General features: G+C 42.8%; 1 protein-coding gene across 1 annotated transcript; it reads right to left on the bottom strand.

Annotated features, from left to right (window-relative positions):
- Positions 1 to 3,970: 3,970 nt before the first annotated feature.
- On the bottom strand, positions 3,971 to 13,195 carry LOC311017259 (synaptotagmin-5). The gene is made up of 5 exons (XM_084015494.1): positions 13,070 to 13,195; positions 9,970 to 10,973; positions 6,540 to 6,711; positions 5,195 to 5,361; positions 3,971 to 5,112 (listed from the first exon to the last, which is right to left on the bottom strand). The coding sequence occupies exons 1-5, from the start codon at positions 13,089 to 13,091 to the stop codon at positions 4,963 to 4,965; spliced, it is 1,515 nt and encodes a 504-aa protein (XP_083871620.1). The 5' UTR covers positions 13,092 to 13,195; the 3' UTR covers positions 3,971 to 4,962.
- Between the last annotated feature and the right edge of the window lie 5,670 nt (positions 13,196 to 18,865).

The raw sequence follows: 18,865 nt of genomic DNA, 5'->3' as shown, positions 1-18,865 counted from the left end.
TTAACTGTGCTAATGTTCCACACTTTGTAAACCGCCACCAGATAGTTTCCCACACAAGCCATCAGAGGACAGACAGACAGGCAGGCAGACAGACAGATAGACAGGCAGACAGACAGACAGACAGACAGACAGACAGACAGGCAGGCAGACAGACAGACAGGCAGACAGACAGGCAGGCTGACAGGCTGACAGGCAGACAGGCAGACAGACAGACAGACAGACAGACAGGCAGACAGGCAGACAGACAGACAGGCAGACAGGCAGACAGACAGACGGACAGACAGACAGACAGACAGACAGACAGACAGACAGACAGACAGGCAGGCTGACAGACAGACAGGCAGACAGACAGACAGGCGGACAGACGGACAGACGGACGGGCAGACAGGCAGGCAGGCAGGCAGGCAGGCAGACAGGCAGACAGACAGACAGGCAGACAGACAGACAGACAGACAGACAGGCAGGCTGACAGGCAGACAGGCAGACAGACGGACAGACAGACGGACGGACGGACGGACAGACAGACAGACAGGCAGGCAGGCAGGCAGACAGGCAGACAGACAGACAGACAGACAGGCAGACAGACAGACAGATGGACCGGTGGCAGACAGAGAGACAGACAGACATAGAGACAGGCAGATGGACAGGCAGACAGACAGGCAGGCAGACAGAAAGACAGACAGACAGACAGACAGACAGGCAGACAGGCAGACAGACAGATGGACCGGTGGCAGACAGAGAGACAGACAGACATAGAGACAGGCAGATGGACAGGCAGACAGACAGGCAGGCAGACAGACAGACAGACAGACAGACAGGCAGACAGACAGGCAGGCAGACAGACAGACAGACAGACAGACAGACAGACAGGCAGGCAGACAGACAGACAGACAGACAGACAGGCAGGCAGACAGACAGGCAGGCAGACAGACGGACAGACAGACAGACAGACAGACAGACAGACAGGCAGATGGACAGGCAGACAGACAGGCAGGCAGACAGACAGACAGACAGACAGACAGACAGACAGACAGACAGACAGACAGGCAGGCAGACAGACAGACAGACAGGCAGGCAGACAGACAGACAGACAGACAGACAGACAGACAGACAGACAGACAGGCAGGCAGACAGGCAGGCAGGCAGACAGACGGACAGACAGACAGACAGACATAGAGACAGGCAGACAGACAGAGAGACAGGCAGACAGGCAGACAGGCAGACAGACAGACAGACAGACAGACAGACAGACATGTCAAGAAGCTGGTACATGTGGATCAATAGTGCAAACAAGTCACCGGTCAGACGGATGGAGAGCTCAGGGACCGTGAGTCAGTCCACTCTGTGTCCAGTTTTATTTTACATCAGTGCTTCCTGGTTCACTGTGTGGCATCATGCAGCATCGCTTTCCTCTGTAAGCAGCTTGATGAAATAGTGAAAATTGGTAAAACATTTTTTTTTTTACATAAAGCACCCTTTATTATGCATGTTTTGTTACTAATAGCTTAATCAGTGATGAATTAATCATTTAAGGCTTTATCATTAGATCATTAATTCAGAACAACTTTTGGGATGCCAGGTTGTAAAAAAAAAAACCCTCTCAGAGGTGAGTTATTGTAAGGTCATTGAAATTGACAAAAGAAGAAAAAACTAAATTCTGCTGTAATGTGTCCCAATAAATATGTGTAACATTATAATTCATCAGCAAAAGTTAGTAAGGCATAACATTTTAATAAAATAATCAAATATTAAAGCTTTATTTGTATTCAAGAAAGAAAAAGGTTAGTCTAAATTAGCTCCAGATCAAAATGAAGTTTGTTTGAAGAACCAATAATAAAGAAGTGACTTTTATCTGAATTATTATAATGTTTTTGACTGTACCCATCATCAAGTCTGCCATTCAAATGTTAAACTTGTATTATTTTGAATTCATTTAATAAATGGATTGTGGTGCATTCTCTTCTTAGCTGCTTTGAAGCATCTCCTCCCCCAGCAGAGCTGGGCAGATCAGAGGAAGGAAGAAAGAGAGGCATGTCTGAATCAAATGCTTTATAGCATCAGGCCAGGAATTTTACTTCATATTTCAACTAAACAGGATGTGCAGTCTTTTGTGCTTTCATGTTTAAAAGGTTTAATACCAAGCACTGCCAGAGCATCTTGGGAAATATTTGATAGATTACAGATCATCCCCTTTATCAGTTTTTGGAAGATGAATATTGTACTGCCTGCCTTTATTAGGCTTATAGTTTAGTTTAAACACCTGATATATTCCTGAATAATCAACCAACACTCAGATGGAACTTTACGGACAGAAGTGACGGTTCAAGCCAATTGACAGAGTGAGGAGAGGAGCCATGAGTTTGTACTGAAAGGAAAGGATGACTTGATGTGATGAGTTCAAGTGTGAGGTTGTGTTTTCCATGAAACTGGGCCCATTAGATATAAATATATATATATATAAATATACACATTTTACACATTGTGATGGAAATGTTCTTTTTGTGTGAGTGTGTGTGCATTCATGTGTGTACCATTACTGTGTGTGTGTGTGTGTGTGTGTGTGTGTGTGTGTGTGTGTGTGTGTGTGTGTGTGTGTGTGTAGCAGTAGTCACATTAGTTTGGTGATCTGATGTGAGTTACATCACCTTTGGGTTGGACATCATATGGATATTTATAACTATCAGAGGGATTTCACCCACTGTGAACAGGAAACAACGACTAAAAGATTTCGTCATGAAGCATTCGGTTGGCACAACATCTCCGTCAGGAAGATTTAGAGGAAGGGTGAAACATCCCGTGGGGAAGACCAAGTGAACACAAATTAAAGGGACATTCTGCACTAATCAGAGGAGCAACACTGGTAACTGTGGTTACTCGTCGGGTTTAATTTTGAAAATTGTTATTTTATAATTTACTGAAGCAGAGAATGTTTTACATAAAATCACCATAATGGCTGTCTGATGTCAGAGGACCTCTGGACCAGTTCCAGCATTTGTTTCAGTTAGTTATTTAAATAGTAAAGTCGTTTTTTTAGCTAGCTGCATCGCTCCATAGACGCCAGTTTCTCAAGGTGCTTTCAGACAACCAGCAATCTGTTGCCTGGTGGTGTCATATTTTAAATGGCAGCAACAATAGCAAACGTTGAACCATCATAAACTGGTTACATTTGCAGCAGCAAATAGCCGTGTGTGTTCACATGAATGGTAATCTCACTTTAAATTAGAGAGAATAGAAGCCACAGCAGCTAAAAGCTCACTCTACTATAGATTTCCATTCCAGTATACCGTTAAAAAAATCACAGTGCAGTAGATTTTACTGTCAGACTGAACGTCTTCCTCTTTATGTTGATGTGTATGAAAACTATTCTAATGTATGAAATGACCAAATTCACAAGCACCTTATCACAAACATATATGTTATTATCGTTTGTCTGCTGGATTTGACGTTGCAACAATATGATTTTTAACAAAGAAACAAATACTCCTCCCAAAACACAGTAAATCCACATCTTTAGCGAAATTGCTGTATATAATATATCAATTTATTCTAAATTCTTTGAAATTGTTCCCTTTTAAAAGCAAAAACATTCATATACAGTTGAATACATGCCACCTGCAGGCATTTACATGGTCAATATACTAAAAATACAAACACAACCACTTCTTCATCAAAAGCAGAAAACAAAACATGTTAGTATTAAAATAAATACGTATTACAATTATTAATCATAACTATATAACAGACAGGAGCCTAATAAATGTTAAGAATTGTTCTGTTCAAACCCCTTTCACTTTGTTGGAATAGGTTTGTTTTTCCAAATATTGAAAGGAACGTCTCATTAATGCATATTTCTTTAGTCTGGACACTTTGGCATCGCTCTTTAAACTTAAATGCTGCAGAAACATTCCAGTAAAAATGTAAAATGTAATATTCCAAATGGATGACTCTATTTTAATTGTTTCAGTTGTCCAACTTAATTATCCAACTCCACTTACAAAGACGTTTATCTGTATTGTCTGACTGACTGAATGATAGATGATTTAATTAATTGGTTTCTGATTGCCCTCTATTTCCCCAGCAAGTCTAAAATAGACCACATCTTTTCTATTTTACAGTGTTCCATCGACCGCAGAGAAAAAACACTCAGTCCATGCTAAAGTCATCATGCAATCAAGTTTCATGTCATTCTTCATTGATTCATTGATCATCATCTTCATTAATCAAACACTGAGATCCTGCTGCTGATTGTATTGAAAAATAATAATAAAAAATAGCCACATTGTTTATTTGAGCTTCCCGCGGACGATAAGAAAATAAAACTTACGAATCCTCTTGGGAACTGAAACACAATAACTGAGCAGGCATGCCAGACAGAGGGAGGCCACTCTCATGGCCTCGCACATATTGGAAGGGAGAGGTGTTTACAGTGTGTGAACAAATACTGGCACAGTGACACACCACGGCAAACCATGGGCGGCTACACGTATCTTTCAAACGTTAACATCTGTAGCCTCTGGGCACAATACAAACAGTACCACGACACCGGCACGAGTGGCATACAACCAGAATGATACAGTTATACAGACGACAGTTTGCAGAAGTCACAGTGGAAATAATCACAAAGGCAATGCCAGGATGCAGAACACTTGTTGATGTGGAGAAAGCGGCCGTGCATCCCTTCTTCATACAGCGTTTCTCCCTCTAAAGCCCTGCAGATACTCATGGACCATCTGGATATTTGTCTAATATCATCTCTCCCGTAATCAGTATGAGTGGTAATCTAATTAATCATACAATCTGTAGAGAAATGACATCTATCAAAGTCGCCAATGCTAGCAAAAATCCACTTGACCTTAAAGTAAAAAGGCTAAAAAGAAATACTCTGAAGCGTATGCACAATGTTTATCCACCTCTTTGTGTTTCACTCACTGGTCGGACAGCAACGCGGTCTGTCAGTCAGTCCTACGGCACATCTGATTGGATGGTGTGCCAGCGAGCCGTCTCTGTTTGCCCCCGTCTGCACATTTCCTTCCAGTGCCCCTGTCCTGCCTCTGAGGCATCGCTGCCAATCGACACGCGACCCAGAATACTGCTCTTAGTGTAGAGACGGCCCTGTACATACATAGAGACATCTCAGGGAGTCAACAACAAACTGCATATCACCGTTGAATGTATATCAGGGATGACTTCCTACCTGCATGACGATAAACTCCAGGACCAATGGTAGCTGTGTGATGTCACCAGAGGGCAGGTCAAACAGGAAGGGAGCGTTCCAGACTGGGTTTGGACCGCCGGTCCCTTTGGTCTCCTTGGTACCAATAACTTTCCCATCCTGACGCAGGTTGATGACAACGTAGTGGTCTGTGGGTGAAAAATACATCCACAGTCATGATTCTGTTTCATTTTTTGTTTTATGAAATGGTAAACCAATAAAAAAGCAGCAAAATCATGGTTGCTGTTGGCGTTAACGAATGAGTGTCGCTCAATGCCGTCATGTGAGTCGTTTTATCTCCATCCTCCTAACCTTTCACTCCACTGTCACTGTTCCAAATCTGCATCATCACTTGCAAAATATGATTTCCCTTGGGAATCCGTTCCAGCATGCAAATTGGATTTACTAAAATTAAAAAGCAATGTGTCATTGTCAGACAAGAAGCATGCATCTGCACACAGCATGCGTTCGGACAATCTGATTCTCCCAAAGAACAGATAGTTGACCACGTAGCCTCGAACGGTCACTTTGTGCGCTGAAAACGAAAACATCGAAGTTGTTTTCGTCTCACAGAATCTGCTGCTTCCTCCTATCGTCACCAGCATCATCAAAGCAAAGCTTTAAATCACACGCAGTGAGATATGATGCAGACGGGAGGGGAAATGACACCAGGCTGATCGGCACCTAATCTGATTATGCTACAAACCAATCAGGGATCCGGTCTGTCTGACTGTGGCTGAGGCCAAGACGGAGGTTTATGAGGCCGTATGAGCAGTTTACATGTCAGCCAGTGTGCTCATGTGTGCTGCGGCTTAAAGTGCAGTGACAATATTTGCAAAGTGCAGGCAGGAACCTGGGGATTTAAAGCTGTATGCAAATGTTTGCAAAATCAGCTGAGAAAGAGTACAAATAAATGTAGTAACAAATAAGTAAATGTTTTTTGTTTTAAAACATTGTTTCTCCACAGAGATTCAGCTCTTTGTTTTGGACTTTTGGTCTGCGACGTTCCTGTTTCGGTTCGCTGTCTCAGATCTCATCGACCTGGATTCCCGCAGGAAGCTGTTCTCAACTGTATGTTAGTGACTGTCCAGTGACCTTGTGGAGAGTTGAGCACCCAGAGAGCCAAAAGCTTCCCCCCTGGAGTAGGTGTGGAGCAAAAACAGCTAAAAGTGGAGTGAATATTGCACTTCATAAATAATTGTGTGTTTCGTAAAGGAATATTAGGAAAAAGAATTGAATAAAAAAAATTATCCTATAATTGGGAGCGTTAGGTAAGGCGATGACAAACAACCGATTTTATTGTGTGGCTCTGAGTCTTGGTCTTTACCTGGAGCTCCTGGGATCCGCGTGAGCTTGGCCAGATTCTCAGCCTTTCGGACCATCACCTTGATGCGCTGGGCCGGCGTCTGGTACTGCAGCAGGATGAACAGCTGGCCCAAAGCCCGCGGCGCACACACAGAGCTCTTCCTGTGACCCAACGTTTCCTGAGAACTCACACTCTGAAGGTGGAAAGGAGAGACACATATTTTTCTTTTAAATGTCAAGAGATTTAGCGAGCGGGGAGGGAATGTCAAAACCAAGGAGCAGATTTAAGCTGTAAAGCCCCTTAAAAACCGATGCTCATGAATATGCTTCTGTCAGGGATGAGTCGATCAGGGCACAGACACCGTCACAATCAATGTTTCAGTCCTCCTTCATCGGGATTCACTAGAATTCACTGCCTGTCGACATTAAGGAACGGGTCAGGTGTTCATTTGGAATCAGTTTTCCTTCATTTGAGGGATCTAACCAAAATGTAATCAGTTTTATTCATGAGGCATCTTGGATTGTCCTGCCTGAGGAGCTCAGCTGGACTGAATCTCTATCATCTCCAGTCACTTAAAGTTAATCTGTAATATTGGTTTGATGTAGCTGTCAGGCTTCAGCATTTTGCTGCCTATTTGACCACCCATCCTAGAATAATACAGACACCCATGCACTAAGGCCCTCTGGATAAAAGGGAGAGCTAATGTGTAAGCATGATGGTAATTTACATCTGATGTCACATCAGAACTTATTAGCTTGCATTGTTTGGGTGCGTTGAGTCACCATCTCTCAGCTGGCTGAGCGTTAGCCCGGGAGCAACTTTCTGAGGCCGGGCAGCAGAGTGTGAACGCGATTTAAGTGAGTTTCGGTTCACTGCCTCTGTCTGTCAATAGCACTTCACCTCAGAGACTGAGACTGTTATTCTGCAAACACTGCCAAACAAACCTTAAAGCAAGATTCATTTTTTAAGGGAGGTCAAGTTTTCAACCTTTCAGCAAACTTTTCCAGCTGGTTCTGGTCACTTCATAGACTGTTCATTTTATGTAAATGAATTAAAAGAATATAAAAGAATTACAACTCCGACTCCACCCTTCATTAAAGCAACTTCAGAGAGCGTTAAAAGCTGGCTCTGCCACCGTATTGTCCTGGTCCTAAAAGTGTATTAATTTAAAGAACCAAATGAAGCCTAAACCACATTAATGTTAAAAAATGAATCACAAAGAACATTCTTAGCCTCCGTCAAACACATAAAATAGAACAAGTTTTGTTTTTTTTCATTTTCCAGTTCTTATTTTTGCAATGAGACCACAGAAGTCAGTTATTCGGTAACTCTGTTTACTCTAGATGCCTTGGTTTGTGTATCAGATTGATTATATGAATCATCCAGTGATCTCCAGAGCATGGAAGCTTCAGAAGAGCGGGAGAAAAAGTTATGTAAGACCAACAAACTTCTCCCAGTGTTTTTATTAGGACTGCTTCCCATCAGAAGGGTTTGTTTTCAGTATTCTTGCAGTAATGTCACAGTGATAGAAGTGTCCAGGTTGTCTCCAGAGACCCGAGACCAGGATTTGCATCCAGACTTCTGCCTATGGTTGGGTTCAGGGAATGGAAGCACTTTGGTTAAGGTTAAGATTGAGGTTAAGGTTAAATGTTAAGCAAATAAACCAGGATGTTTTTATGTTTTTATGTACCAAATGCTGCCAGTGCCTGAACATAACCATAAACATTTTGAAAAAGGTTGCACTACATGCAGATGTATTTCAAACCTGAATATTTTGGCAGATAATGAATGAAATAAGATCCCTTCAAAAGGCCAGCGGTGTTACCACGGAGGGCTATTCAGTTGGTTGCAATCTGAAACAGAGCTATAGATATATATTTCACGCTGCGCCTTTAAGTTGCTGCCACTTCATGCCCCCTATTCCCATGAAATGTCTAAACACATGATGTACTGCAGATGAATAATCATCAATACTCCGACCCCATCCCATTACACTGATTACGAAACCTGGCGATTTACTATAAATCAAGAAAGTGCCTACTTTAGAAAGATGGAGTCCGTACTGCACCGCCTCCATGCACGCACCCATCTCTTTAAAGAGATATGGGGTGTAGGAGGATGGAGGATGAACCATACATGGACAGGAAAGGAGGGACAGAGGTAAGCACATCTGACTTTCACATAACATGGGAGAAATGACCCTGACTTCCTTACCAAGCACACAGCACGTCTCTTTGGTAGAAATCACAGTGACTGACTGTACCCAGTGAGACAACAGGACCCCCTCCCTTCAAAAGCCAGTTATTAATGCCCTCTGGCAGTGTTTTTACAGAACTGCAGAGGGCACGGCGTGGGCACGCTGCCAATTTGCTGCACTCTGCTTGTTTGCTCTGCAGTCACTAACAACAATGTCACCACGACTAACAACAGTGGAAAAATGGCTAATGGGAGCGCTGATTAGATGCTACATTCCTTCATGGATAAAACATGATATGTGCTATTTATAGGCCTGCGTGCGTGGTTTCCTATCCGTTAAATCAACTGAAAATGCAGACTTTGCGAAATATTTGAAAAGACATCATGTAGTACATGCACTCAGAAAAGGAGTTACACACACACATGCAAACACATCGACCTACACAAAGCCCATAGGCCACCCCGCTTAAATCTGCACTTAACATCACGACACGATCGCCTCAAAAGCACAAAGACCTGACCCAAGCTGTAGCACTTCAATGGCCCTGAGTCTAAGGTCTGTGGGAGATCTTGATTGGATCTGAGGGGACCCAGAAGGACCCGAGAAAAAGCCTCACAACAAAAGCAACACATGCTACATCTTTAGCGAGCCAATCAAAGTACTCTACTGATTTGAACGCCCTATCGCGTTAAAGCAAAAATGCTTGAAGCATTTGACCGTCAACCTTCTTGGTTTTTGAGGGGTTTTGAGGAGGGTGGAGCAACCATTAAATAATGAGATGCTGGTAGTCAGATTGTGTTGCCTGTGGACAGAGAACAGGCTAGCAGTTTCCTTCTGTTTCCAGTCTTTATGCTAAGCTAAGCTAACCACCTGCTGGCTGTAGCTTCACATAACCGAACAGACGTGAGACATGTTTCCCAAAATATTGATTCTCCTTTAAAGACTGTTGCATTTTGTCCAGGAAGGCAGGTCACCATTTTGTTTTAGTTAGCCTAGAGAGTTAGCCTGCTCTTTGTGCACACTGCAGTTCTTAAGTGAAGAGCTAACTTGTATTTAATCGAGTAAATAACTGTAAGTAGCTCATCAACACAACACAGACTTATTGGTTATTAGTGTCTGTTTGGGCTCAGGTCCAGTGCTGACAGCCAGGTCCGACCTCCACTTTTGTGTGTTTTCTTTCTTTGTACACTCTTTGTTCCTGAAAGCTTAATTGTAATGCATACATCCAATGGATGAAATGATGCAATCATATACCTTTTTGAGCTTGCTTTTAGTTGGGCTGAGCTGCCTGGTGTAGGTGGTGGTGGTGTCGGGCTCCCACTCCATCTGCTCACAGGGCAGCTCCAGCACCCCCAGCGCAGCCTCCCTGAGGCCTGAGAAGTCCCTGCTGTAGACAGCAAGTCTCAAGGTGCAGGTGCGCAGCTCTTCCACAGAGCCCACCTGCAGCACAAAGCTCTGGTTGTGGAGGTCTGGGCTGAGGCTGCGACGCCGAGAGGCTATCTGCTGAGGGGAGGGGCAGAGGGGAGGGAGGCTGGCCCGGACAAACACCCCGGTGCGCCTTCGACTGGCCCCTGAGAGCCCCAGGATGTTGACCATAAGGGTGCCACAAGTGGAGGAGAAGAGCAAGGAGAAGTGAAGGAGAGGAGCCTGCTTGGAGGAGGTGGAGAAAGAGTTAGAGCCATACTGTGATAGGCAGGGCTCCCCCTGCTGGGTAGGAGCTCCGGCAGCACCAACAGCCAGTCGACTGCTCTCGCTGTAAAGAAAACTTTCACCGCTCACGGTGCTGCGTCGACCCATCGCCCGACGGGACCTGGACACCAGGCTCAGCTTACTGAGGGAGGGCAGAGAGGCTCTGCCGTGACGTGGAGGTTTATTGGGTGAGCAGGGAACAGCTGGGGTGCTGAGGCGCCGCATCGGAAAAGTAGACCCGGATGATTGCACCAGCTCAACCGATCCGGGAGGGCTGTGGTCAAATGGCAGCGCGGTGAGGTCATCCTCGGAGGGCGAGGAGCTGCTTTTCGAGGAAGGGAACTCCAACACGTCTCCTTCCAGCTCCTCGTACTGCTGCTTGACAGGCTGAGTGCACGGAGACGGAGTCACAGTCACAGTCACGCTCTCAGCAGGATGAGCAGACAACAAAACCGCCTCCTTGTCCTCAGAGGAAAGACTCTTCCTTCTGCGATAGCAAAGGATGCAACCGAGAACCAGACAGTAGCAGAACACAGCCAGACCCACAGCCAGCAGGATCTGCAGGTGAACTGGACAGAGAAGACGAGGCTCCACAGTTTAATAGTGTTAGTGGCGTTAACGAGGAGCATGAGAGACAAAGTGCATCTGAGTGATTAGGAGAAAGACAGGGAGATACACAGGGAAACAGAGATATAGACAAGAACATTATCACAACCAAATCAGTTTTAAGCAGTTTTTTCAGTAAAGCAAAAAGCAAAAGAGAGACATCCATTGAAGGAAAATCATAAAAAAAGATGTCAGGACATCCGACTGTAAACGTTATCGTGCTGTGTCTGCACGTCTTTGATGAGATTAAAGAGGAAATGTTTCAGGATCCTAATCATAATTGTATAAATGGTTTTGTCACAGTTGCATTGCACATGCAATGTGTTGGCGTCAGTTTCCCTGGTAATCACATAATGGGTGTGTGTGTGTGTGTGTGTGTGTGTGTGTGTGTGTGTGTGTGTGTGTGTGTGTGTGTGTGTGGGTGTGTTTTATTCATCATTGGAGCATCTTATACATTCACCGTCAGCATGTTTTTATTTATATTTTTCCTTTTGTTATTATTTTGTGTTTGGTATATTGCTCATATTCAGATTTGGATAATGATTATTTCACACAGATATATGAGCTCAATTAAACATTATAATGTAATGAAGGTGTGGGATAATCTTAGCTTCCTCCTGTCCCTCCTTGTACTTGATTGATAGACTTACTGTTTTTTTTCATATTAGTATGATGTATTTTATGTCATATAAATATTGTACTTTGTATTTGAGGAAAATAAAAATCAAATCAAATCAAGCATTGGGATTTTGACCACATAAACTATGGACAACATTACTGTACATGTATATATAGAATCTTTGAATCACAGATTAAATGATGGCTGCACCATTACATCAAACGTCATGTATTATTTTATTAATATTTCCATTAAATCAATCTAAGCGCTGTAACTAATACATTTAAAGACATACATGACTTCTTGGATTTCATTTAAAAATAAAGATCAGTGGGATTGAACACATAAAATGACGGAGATGCCCGAGCCACTGAGATTGAAGCCCCTAAAGCTGCAGCCCTGAAATCCATTTAACATCATATAATGAGGGTGTGAGGCTGGATGACTCATGCATCTCACAAAGAGGTGACTAGTGGTGGAAACGAGGCTGTGAAGCTGGGACCTTAAGCTACTGACCACCACAGGGAAAACAAAAAACAACACTGAGAATGAAAAGATGGAAGGTTTTGTTTTTAAAGAAGACAATACAGTATATGCTTATATAAATTCCATCGCTTCTAAGGGAGGAATGTTGATCTTTGAGAGAAAACAACACAAATCATGTCTGATTATCTGATGGTGTGTCCTCCTAATGAGCAGACAGAAATCCTCCCATCACAAGGGACTTATCAGAGATTTGAAGCAGACTGCATGAGGTGTGCACTTACAGCGAAAAGGTGATCACAATCAAAGCAAGTGGGTGCTGCCTGTCAGTGCAGCTCAGACAGCCTCCGTTAAGAGATGGAAAGTAGAGAGGAGCTGAATGCAGCTGTGGTGATGGAGAATAAAAGCTGATGGGATCGCTCTAAAACATGAGTCACACTGGCCAGAGGATACTGGAGACGAAATGAGGTAATGGCTGTGCTAATTCGGCATTTGTCTGTATTTGGTTATAGTGTCCTAGTAGACTTCACTATATAGCATTAACAGCAATAAGACAGAACTTTTCATTGAGAAAGTGTTTCTAGATGATTCTGACCTCTGGGGTTAAAACACTCTATTTGTATTTGCCTACAACCTTATTCACACAAAGTTATCTAAAACCAACCGAAGTAGGGACCCCTTCCAAATGAGCCTTTCTCCACACTTCATGCTTCACTTGTTTGATGCAACAACAACAAAAAGAAAGAAAAAAAAGCTCTCTCCTTCTGCCTCCTCCCCTTCGATTCCAGCTGGTCTTAATGTTTTAAGTTTTACAGGAAAACTAGCAGCTTCAGTTTAAAAAAAAAATACCTGCTACGAAAAAAAAAAAGCATAGACGGAAGCTGCGAATGAAACGAAAGCGGCCACACAGAGTTTGTAAATGAAGGCAGTGAGACAGAAGAAGAGTGGTGTTCCTACCTCCCAGAGTGTACTGCGACATGTTCCCACACAGTTTGGTGCGCCGTCGAGTCAGAGCGAGGAGCGGCGTTTATGAGCGCGGACCATCGCCACTGCGCAGGGACCTGCAGCCCTCCAGCCAATAGCTTCACCGGGTGACTGAGCTTTTTATTTCACTCGCACTGACTGTGCGTTGGAGGCACAAAGAGTCCACTGCCTTCAAAGCAGTGCAGCCTACCAGCGCTGCCGTCATCGGATCACTCTAATGCGACCTATTGGTCCTTTATTCTTACAGAAATCACTAATACAACACTACAGCTGTCATATGGTAGCCTAATTGTGACAATAATAATAAATTATTCCTGTGGCACATCATCTGGAATCAGCTGGGTTTAGTGTTAGATATTTTAAATCAATGATATAGTTGTTGAGATTGATTTTCTGTTGACTAATTGGTTACTTTATATTGTTATTGAATAATGTTCTTTAATGGTCAACCTGTTTGGACTACAGTCTTCCACAATGAACATGAAAGTTATTATGGCATGATAGCATGCCTTCATTGAGAGTGGAGATCACATACATCCACCCCGTGTTGGATCTACCACCCACACACCCACCACAAGGTCTTACAAACGAGAGAGAGGGTGAGTCACTCCTCATCGCATACAACCACCATGTATATGAACATGCATACTGGCTCCGTTTATTCTCCCAGTTACAAAATCAGGTGTGTGGTTTGTAGGGAAAGTCTTGTTGGCTTCTTACGACCTTCTCTAGTTCTTGTGCAGAGGATGGATGGATGGATGGATGGATGGATGGATGGATGGTTGGATGGATGGATGGATGGATGGTTGGATGTCGTGATATTATTGGTTGAAATTGGTTGGTTCTAGCTAAACACACAATATACATTGAATTTTGATTAAAAAATCTATTTTTGTATTTTTATATATTGTTAAACTGTCATCTTCAAGGTTACGTTTAAATATATTAAGACCTTCAGTCGCTCTCAGATCCTCAGACATTGTTACAATGTCTTCTGTTTGTTACTTTGGCAAAACCAAAACACACACAGAGGACCTGAGGTGCCGTCCTGGTTCATAGAGTGGACAACCAGAAGGGTTAAAAGGACTACAAAACACATGGGACAGTCCCTGAACTCCTCCCGCACCATGCTGGTTGACATCAACCAGCAAACCTACACAAACAGCCACTTTCTTGACTTGCAAGATTATCTTTTAAATTGACAAACATATGTGTAATGCATGGTAGCAAGCAAACGTGATCGAAAATCAATAATTTTCACTCACCATTTGACTACAGTACTTTTTTTCCCCGAAACACAGTCCCATGATATTAGCAGCTAGCTCCACCCGGGCCACTTACATAAACTGGAAGCAGCTGGACATTAATAACAAGTGCACCCAGAACATGATGGTAGCTTCGGACGCAGATGTGATTTGATACCAATGCACAAATTTAGTTTCCGTTACCTAAACCCAGAGACTTAACGCTCTCGGAGAGTGTTTTTCACCGTTCAACATGAATGGCAGTGACACTGCAGACACTGATGCACACACGATGTGCTGAAGAAGGAATCTCTGCTAATGGAGACAAGTCAGAATTAGACTGCTATCAGCATTTAAGAAGATTTCTGTTCAATAGGAATGACTCAGTCATCACAACACCCGGTCACACTTTAACCTTCTACAAAGCAAAATACAGTTTCATGAGGAGAAATGACGTGCCCTTTGGCAAACAGAGTGACTGTCCATGAACCATGGCCCTTGTTGCACTATAAATATGGTTTCGGCCCTCAGGCCAAAGAGGCTATTGACGTAAATCGTATGCCGCCCAAGATTAAAGCATCACAAACACTTTTTTTTTGCTCAGTGAGTGGTCAAACATGCGTTCATGTGACTACAGATGAATGTCATTTAAATGTACACAAATTTGTTCAAGATACATTTTACACTAGGATACTCCTGGAGGTTCACACTAGACTTCACTAGTCTCCAGCTCTGAAATTACAGAGTGAGTCAGTTTTGCAGTCGTCCCATTAAGAACATGTATTCTCTCAGGATAACCATAACGACAGGCTCCACGTGGTCGTCATGTATGTGGGTTCGATATGCGATGTGTCCTGACAGCCTCAGTGGTTCCCTTTAAAACATTCATTTTTGTGGTAATTTCCTTATTATACATTAATATTTGTAATCTGGCCAAAAACCCCATACCTCTGTAATTTGACGCTACTTTCCAGTGAGCTCAACAATTACCTCAATCAAACAGTTTCACTCATTGGAAATGCATTAAAGTGAAATTAATTTATGAATAATATATTTTCTCTAATGGGTATGAACAGGGAAATTATTTCACGTCATACATGGGTTTGTGGACTACAGTTTTGAGGCTTTGAGTTTAGCATTTTGGCTGTCGCCATCTTGGATATGTGATATAGGAAGTGATATTTGGACTGCGGAGGAGCGTCAGGTGGACCTGATGAACACATGCAACGCCCCCAACACACAGACACTCACCCACACATGAAATAGGTTCAATTTCAGTACCTTCCAAATCTTTAATGAAGAGAACCTGAATGAGGAGATAGAGGAGGAGCAGCAGTACGACGCCTTCGATCATTCCCTTACAGCAGAAAGACACAACTTGCTGCCACACCGGCTGGTTGGGGTCGTCCTCTTCAACTGGACGAGGCATCATCGATGGTGGGTACATATCTGTGGGAAGTTGGTGGGTAAATTTTAATATCATCTTCCTCACACGTGTTTATAAAAAATATAAAATATTACCCTTGTAGAGTTTTGATACAGATTTCAATGCCATGAGCTTTGAACTTGAGGTGTCTCCACTGCTGGCTCATATTAGTACAACATGTACAACAAGTCAAACTTAAAGGATTAGTGAGACACAGACATTGTTTATTAGGGAGCGTATCACTCTCTGGATCCCTATCCATTAGCAAAGGTACACTTTGGAGGGTATTATTATTTCCTGTCTCACATTTAGAGGCCTTGGACATCAAAGAGGTGTGTCTAACACCTTCGACCATTTCTCTCCACATTCATCCTCACACTCCAAAACATGTTCAGTCTCAACATGTCATGTTGTTACTCAAGTCTCTAAAATGTTGCACACACGACTAGACATTTTAAAAAAAGAAAAGCATCGTCTCCTATTCTTTCAGAGGAAAACTCAACATTGGCTGATAAAACACTCGACTCACACGTGTTGTGCATCTTCACTCCTCATCAGAGCCGGCCTCCATTGGCCGGTGTAATCCTTACAGAATGAGTCAACTACTCAAACTCTGCTGTTCCGGTCCCCGGTTGCATCCTCGTCGTCGTACCAGTTGAGTTAGCTCAGCCACCCGCTCTGATTATCGGCTGCAGTCAGCTCTCAGCATGTGTGCTGCAGCAGCGTTTACAGTATAGCTGGCCAACTTCCAGTCAGAACTGCAGTCTGCTCCCAGCTGTTGGCCAAATACACACAAATGCAAACTCTCCGTTGTCGACGAGAGAGAAGCTCAGTCACGCCCCTTCTGGTCGACCACCACAGGATTTTATTTTGGATATTAGATCATATTGCATAGTCAGTTTGCCCCCTTATGAATTATTATTATTTAAAATGTTATGTCAAGTGGAAAATGCAAAAGATAAGAAAAGACTATGATGTAGATTTTATCCTGTGGGTAATGGGGGCGGGACTAGATAAGCCTTGGCTTCTCCCGCTTTCCCTTTCGGCCATGTGTATTTTACTATGTGAACAAAGATGTGTGATGATGATTTAACGGACATGCCCGAAATAAATAAATAAATAAATAACTTGAATTACAAAGATGTTTGTCAAATTAAAAGATAATTGTTCACATCATGAAATAATGTTGTAGTCTAACTGTTAAATTAGAAGACTGACAGTGCGTGATTTGAAAGACCATACATACAAAAGTCTCTCTGAAGCTACGAGGCATGTTTCGTATCGTGATGAACTCACACTAACAACAGGTCTCGCTCCTTCTTTCTCTTTCCAGATAATAAAAGAGTGGCTGAATAAAACACATCAGGGATGTTTATTTTACAAGTTAGCTAGCTAGCTAGCCAAGGTAAAGGCCGTATTGGTGAAGTACATGTGTGACTATATCTGTATGTTGGAGAAAATAAAGTTAACAGTTGAAGGCTAACCAAATAACCAACTTTCTGATTTAACTAAATGTAAATATTTCAACAAAAATCTCATGTAAAACTCTAAATTTCAAGGTTCTATTGAGAACAGTAGATGGTGTGTTTAATGGATGTGGGACATCTGCCTCAGCATCATTCTTCACCCTGCCTTACAATGAGTTTATCCCATATTTTAAAAGATTGGTTGTAAGGAAGTCACAAAATCACAAGGTCAGCTGTTTTTGGTGAGCTGTTCCAATAAGCGATGGGACTACACTGCCATCTGCTGGATGTTTAGGCTTCCTGCAGCAGACGAATTGACTGAAATATGAGTTTAGACTCGGAGTCAAAGGTCACAGGCCCTTTGATGTCCATGAGAATTGGCTTCTGACTCCTAGAGGCTGCAAATGTCACTTCATACTGTCAGAAAACTGACAAAACAACAGGAGCCTATTGAAGACAATATTTTTTATCATGTATCATATCATTTTTTTTTCATTGTATAGATTTCACCTGCATCAGACTTGCAATGAGCATATTTATTCCACACTTTGAGTAAATGTCATGATCAACAATTCTCAAAGTCCATCTCTCTGTCCCTCCTCTCCAGCCATATTTCCTGTTTAACAGGCAGCTTCATTTCTATTCTCCATCCATCCACCAGAGGCCCTCTGTTCTCCATCACCTGACCGCCCCACTCATCTACACACCTGTTCCCACTGACATCATCTGCTCTGCGGGCTCCCGGCCCTCCCTGCCCATCTTCTCAACATCTCTCCCATCCGCTCTTCCTGAACCTGAGCCCCAGAACAATACCTGCACCTGAAAGAAATTCAGTCTTCTTTAAATTCAGCCTTTCTATCTACAGCAACAATTCCCTTCTGACTGTCTGACTTCCTTCAGGTTACATCTAATGTAAGTTCAAACCAAACCAAACGTTGAAGTCCAAGCTTTTTTGCTGCTTCACACAACAGAGTAATGCAATAAACAGTGTGGTACCTTGGTTTTGAATCCCATCTGTAGCTGTTACTAGACTCTCGGTCTCCAAAGACTTAAAAGTTGAGTAGGTGATTCTATTCAGAAACATTTTCTGTTATGTTACTTGAAATCCTTTTTACAGATAGCAATCAATACATGAATTGCTCTGACATAAAAAACTTTTTTTTTAAATGACCAGGTGTGAAACCTCTGATGACATTCCTATGATTTCAAGTGTTTTATGGTCCATATTAAATCTTTAACGTTAATGTTTCTGTGTAAATATAATATACCACACTCTGTTTACGTTTTTTCCCCTCCGGCTAACACCTGGTATAACCACGTTTCACGTCAACGCTATGAAATGTACCCTGCACGGTAATTCGGTAATTCTTTCAGGAAAAGTACGGATCGATGCTGATTTACGGAAAGTGGCCATGAAGAGCTAAAAATAAAAGTCCAGCGGGGCAGCGGGACAGCCCCCTCGGAGACTTAACGGACAGCGCAGTGCGGACTTTTTCTAGAAAGCTCTCGAACATCTTTTAAACTGAGCGTTGTCGATCTAAAATAAAGACAGATTCAGCAACTGGATAGCTTATTTCTCGCATACACTGGTCAGGTGCAGCCAGGAAGTGTGCGCATTATTGTGTGTCATCAT

Source organism: Eutrigla gurnardus, assembly GCF_963514095.1.
Source record: "Eutrigla gurnardus genome assembly, chromosome: 1".
Lineage (NCBI taxonomy): Eukaryota > Metazoa > Chordata > Actinopteri > Perciformes > Triglidae > Eutrigla > Eutrigla gurnardus.
This window is presented reverse-complemented; position numbering and strand designations above follow the sequence as displayed.

Excerpts from the sequence above, each read along its gene's own strand:
- LOC311017259 (XM_084015494.1), bottom strand. The coding sequence starts at position 13,091 with ATGTCGCAGTACACTCTGGGAG. Across the intron at positions 5,362-6,539 it reads GCGGATCCCAGGAGCTCCAG|ACCACTACGTTGTCATCAAC; the intron begins GTAAAGACCAAG and ends TTTCACCCACAG. Across the intron at positions 5,113-5,194 it reads TGGAGTTTATCGTCATGCAG|GGCCGTCTCTACACTAAGAG; the intron begins GTAGGAAGTCAT and ends ATGTATGTACAG.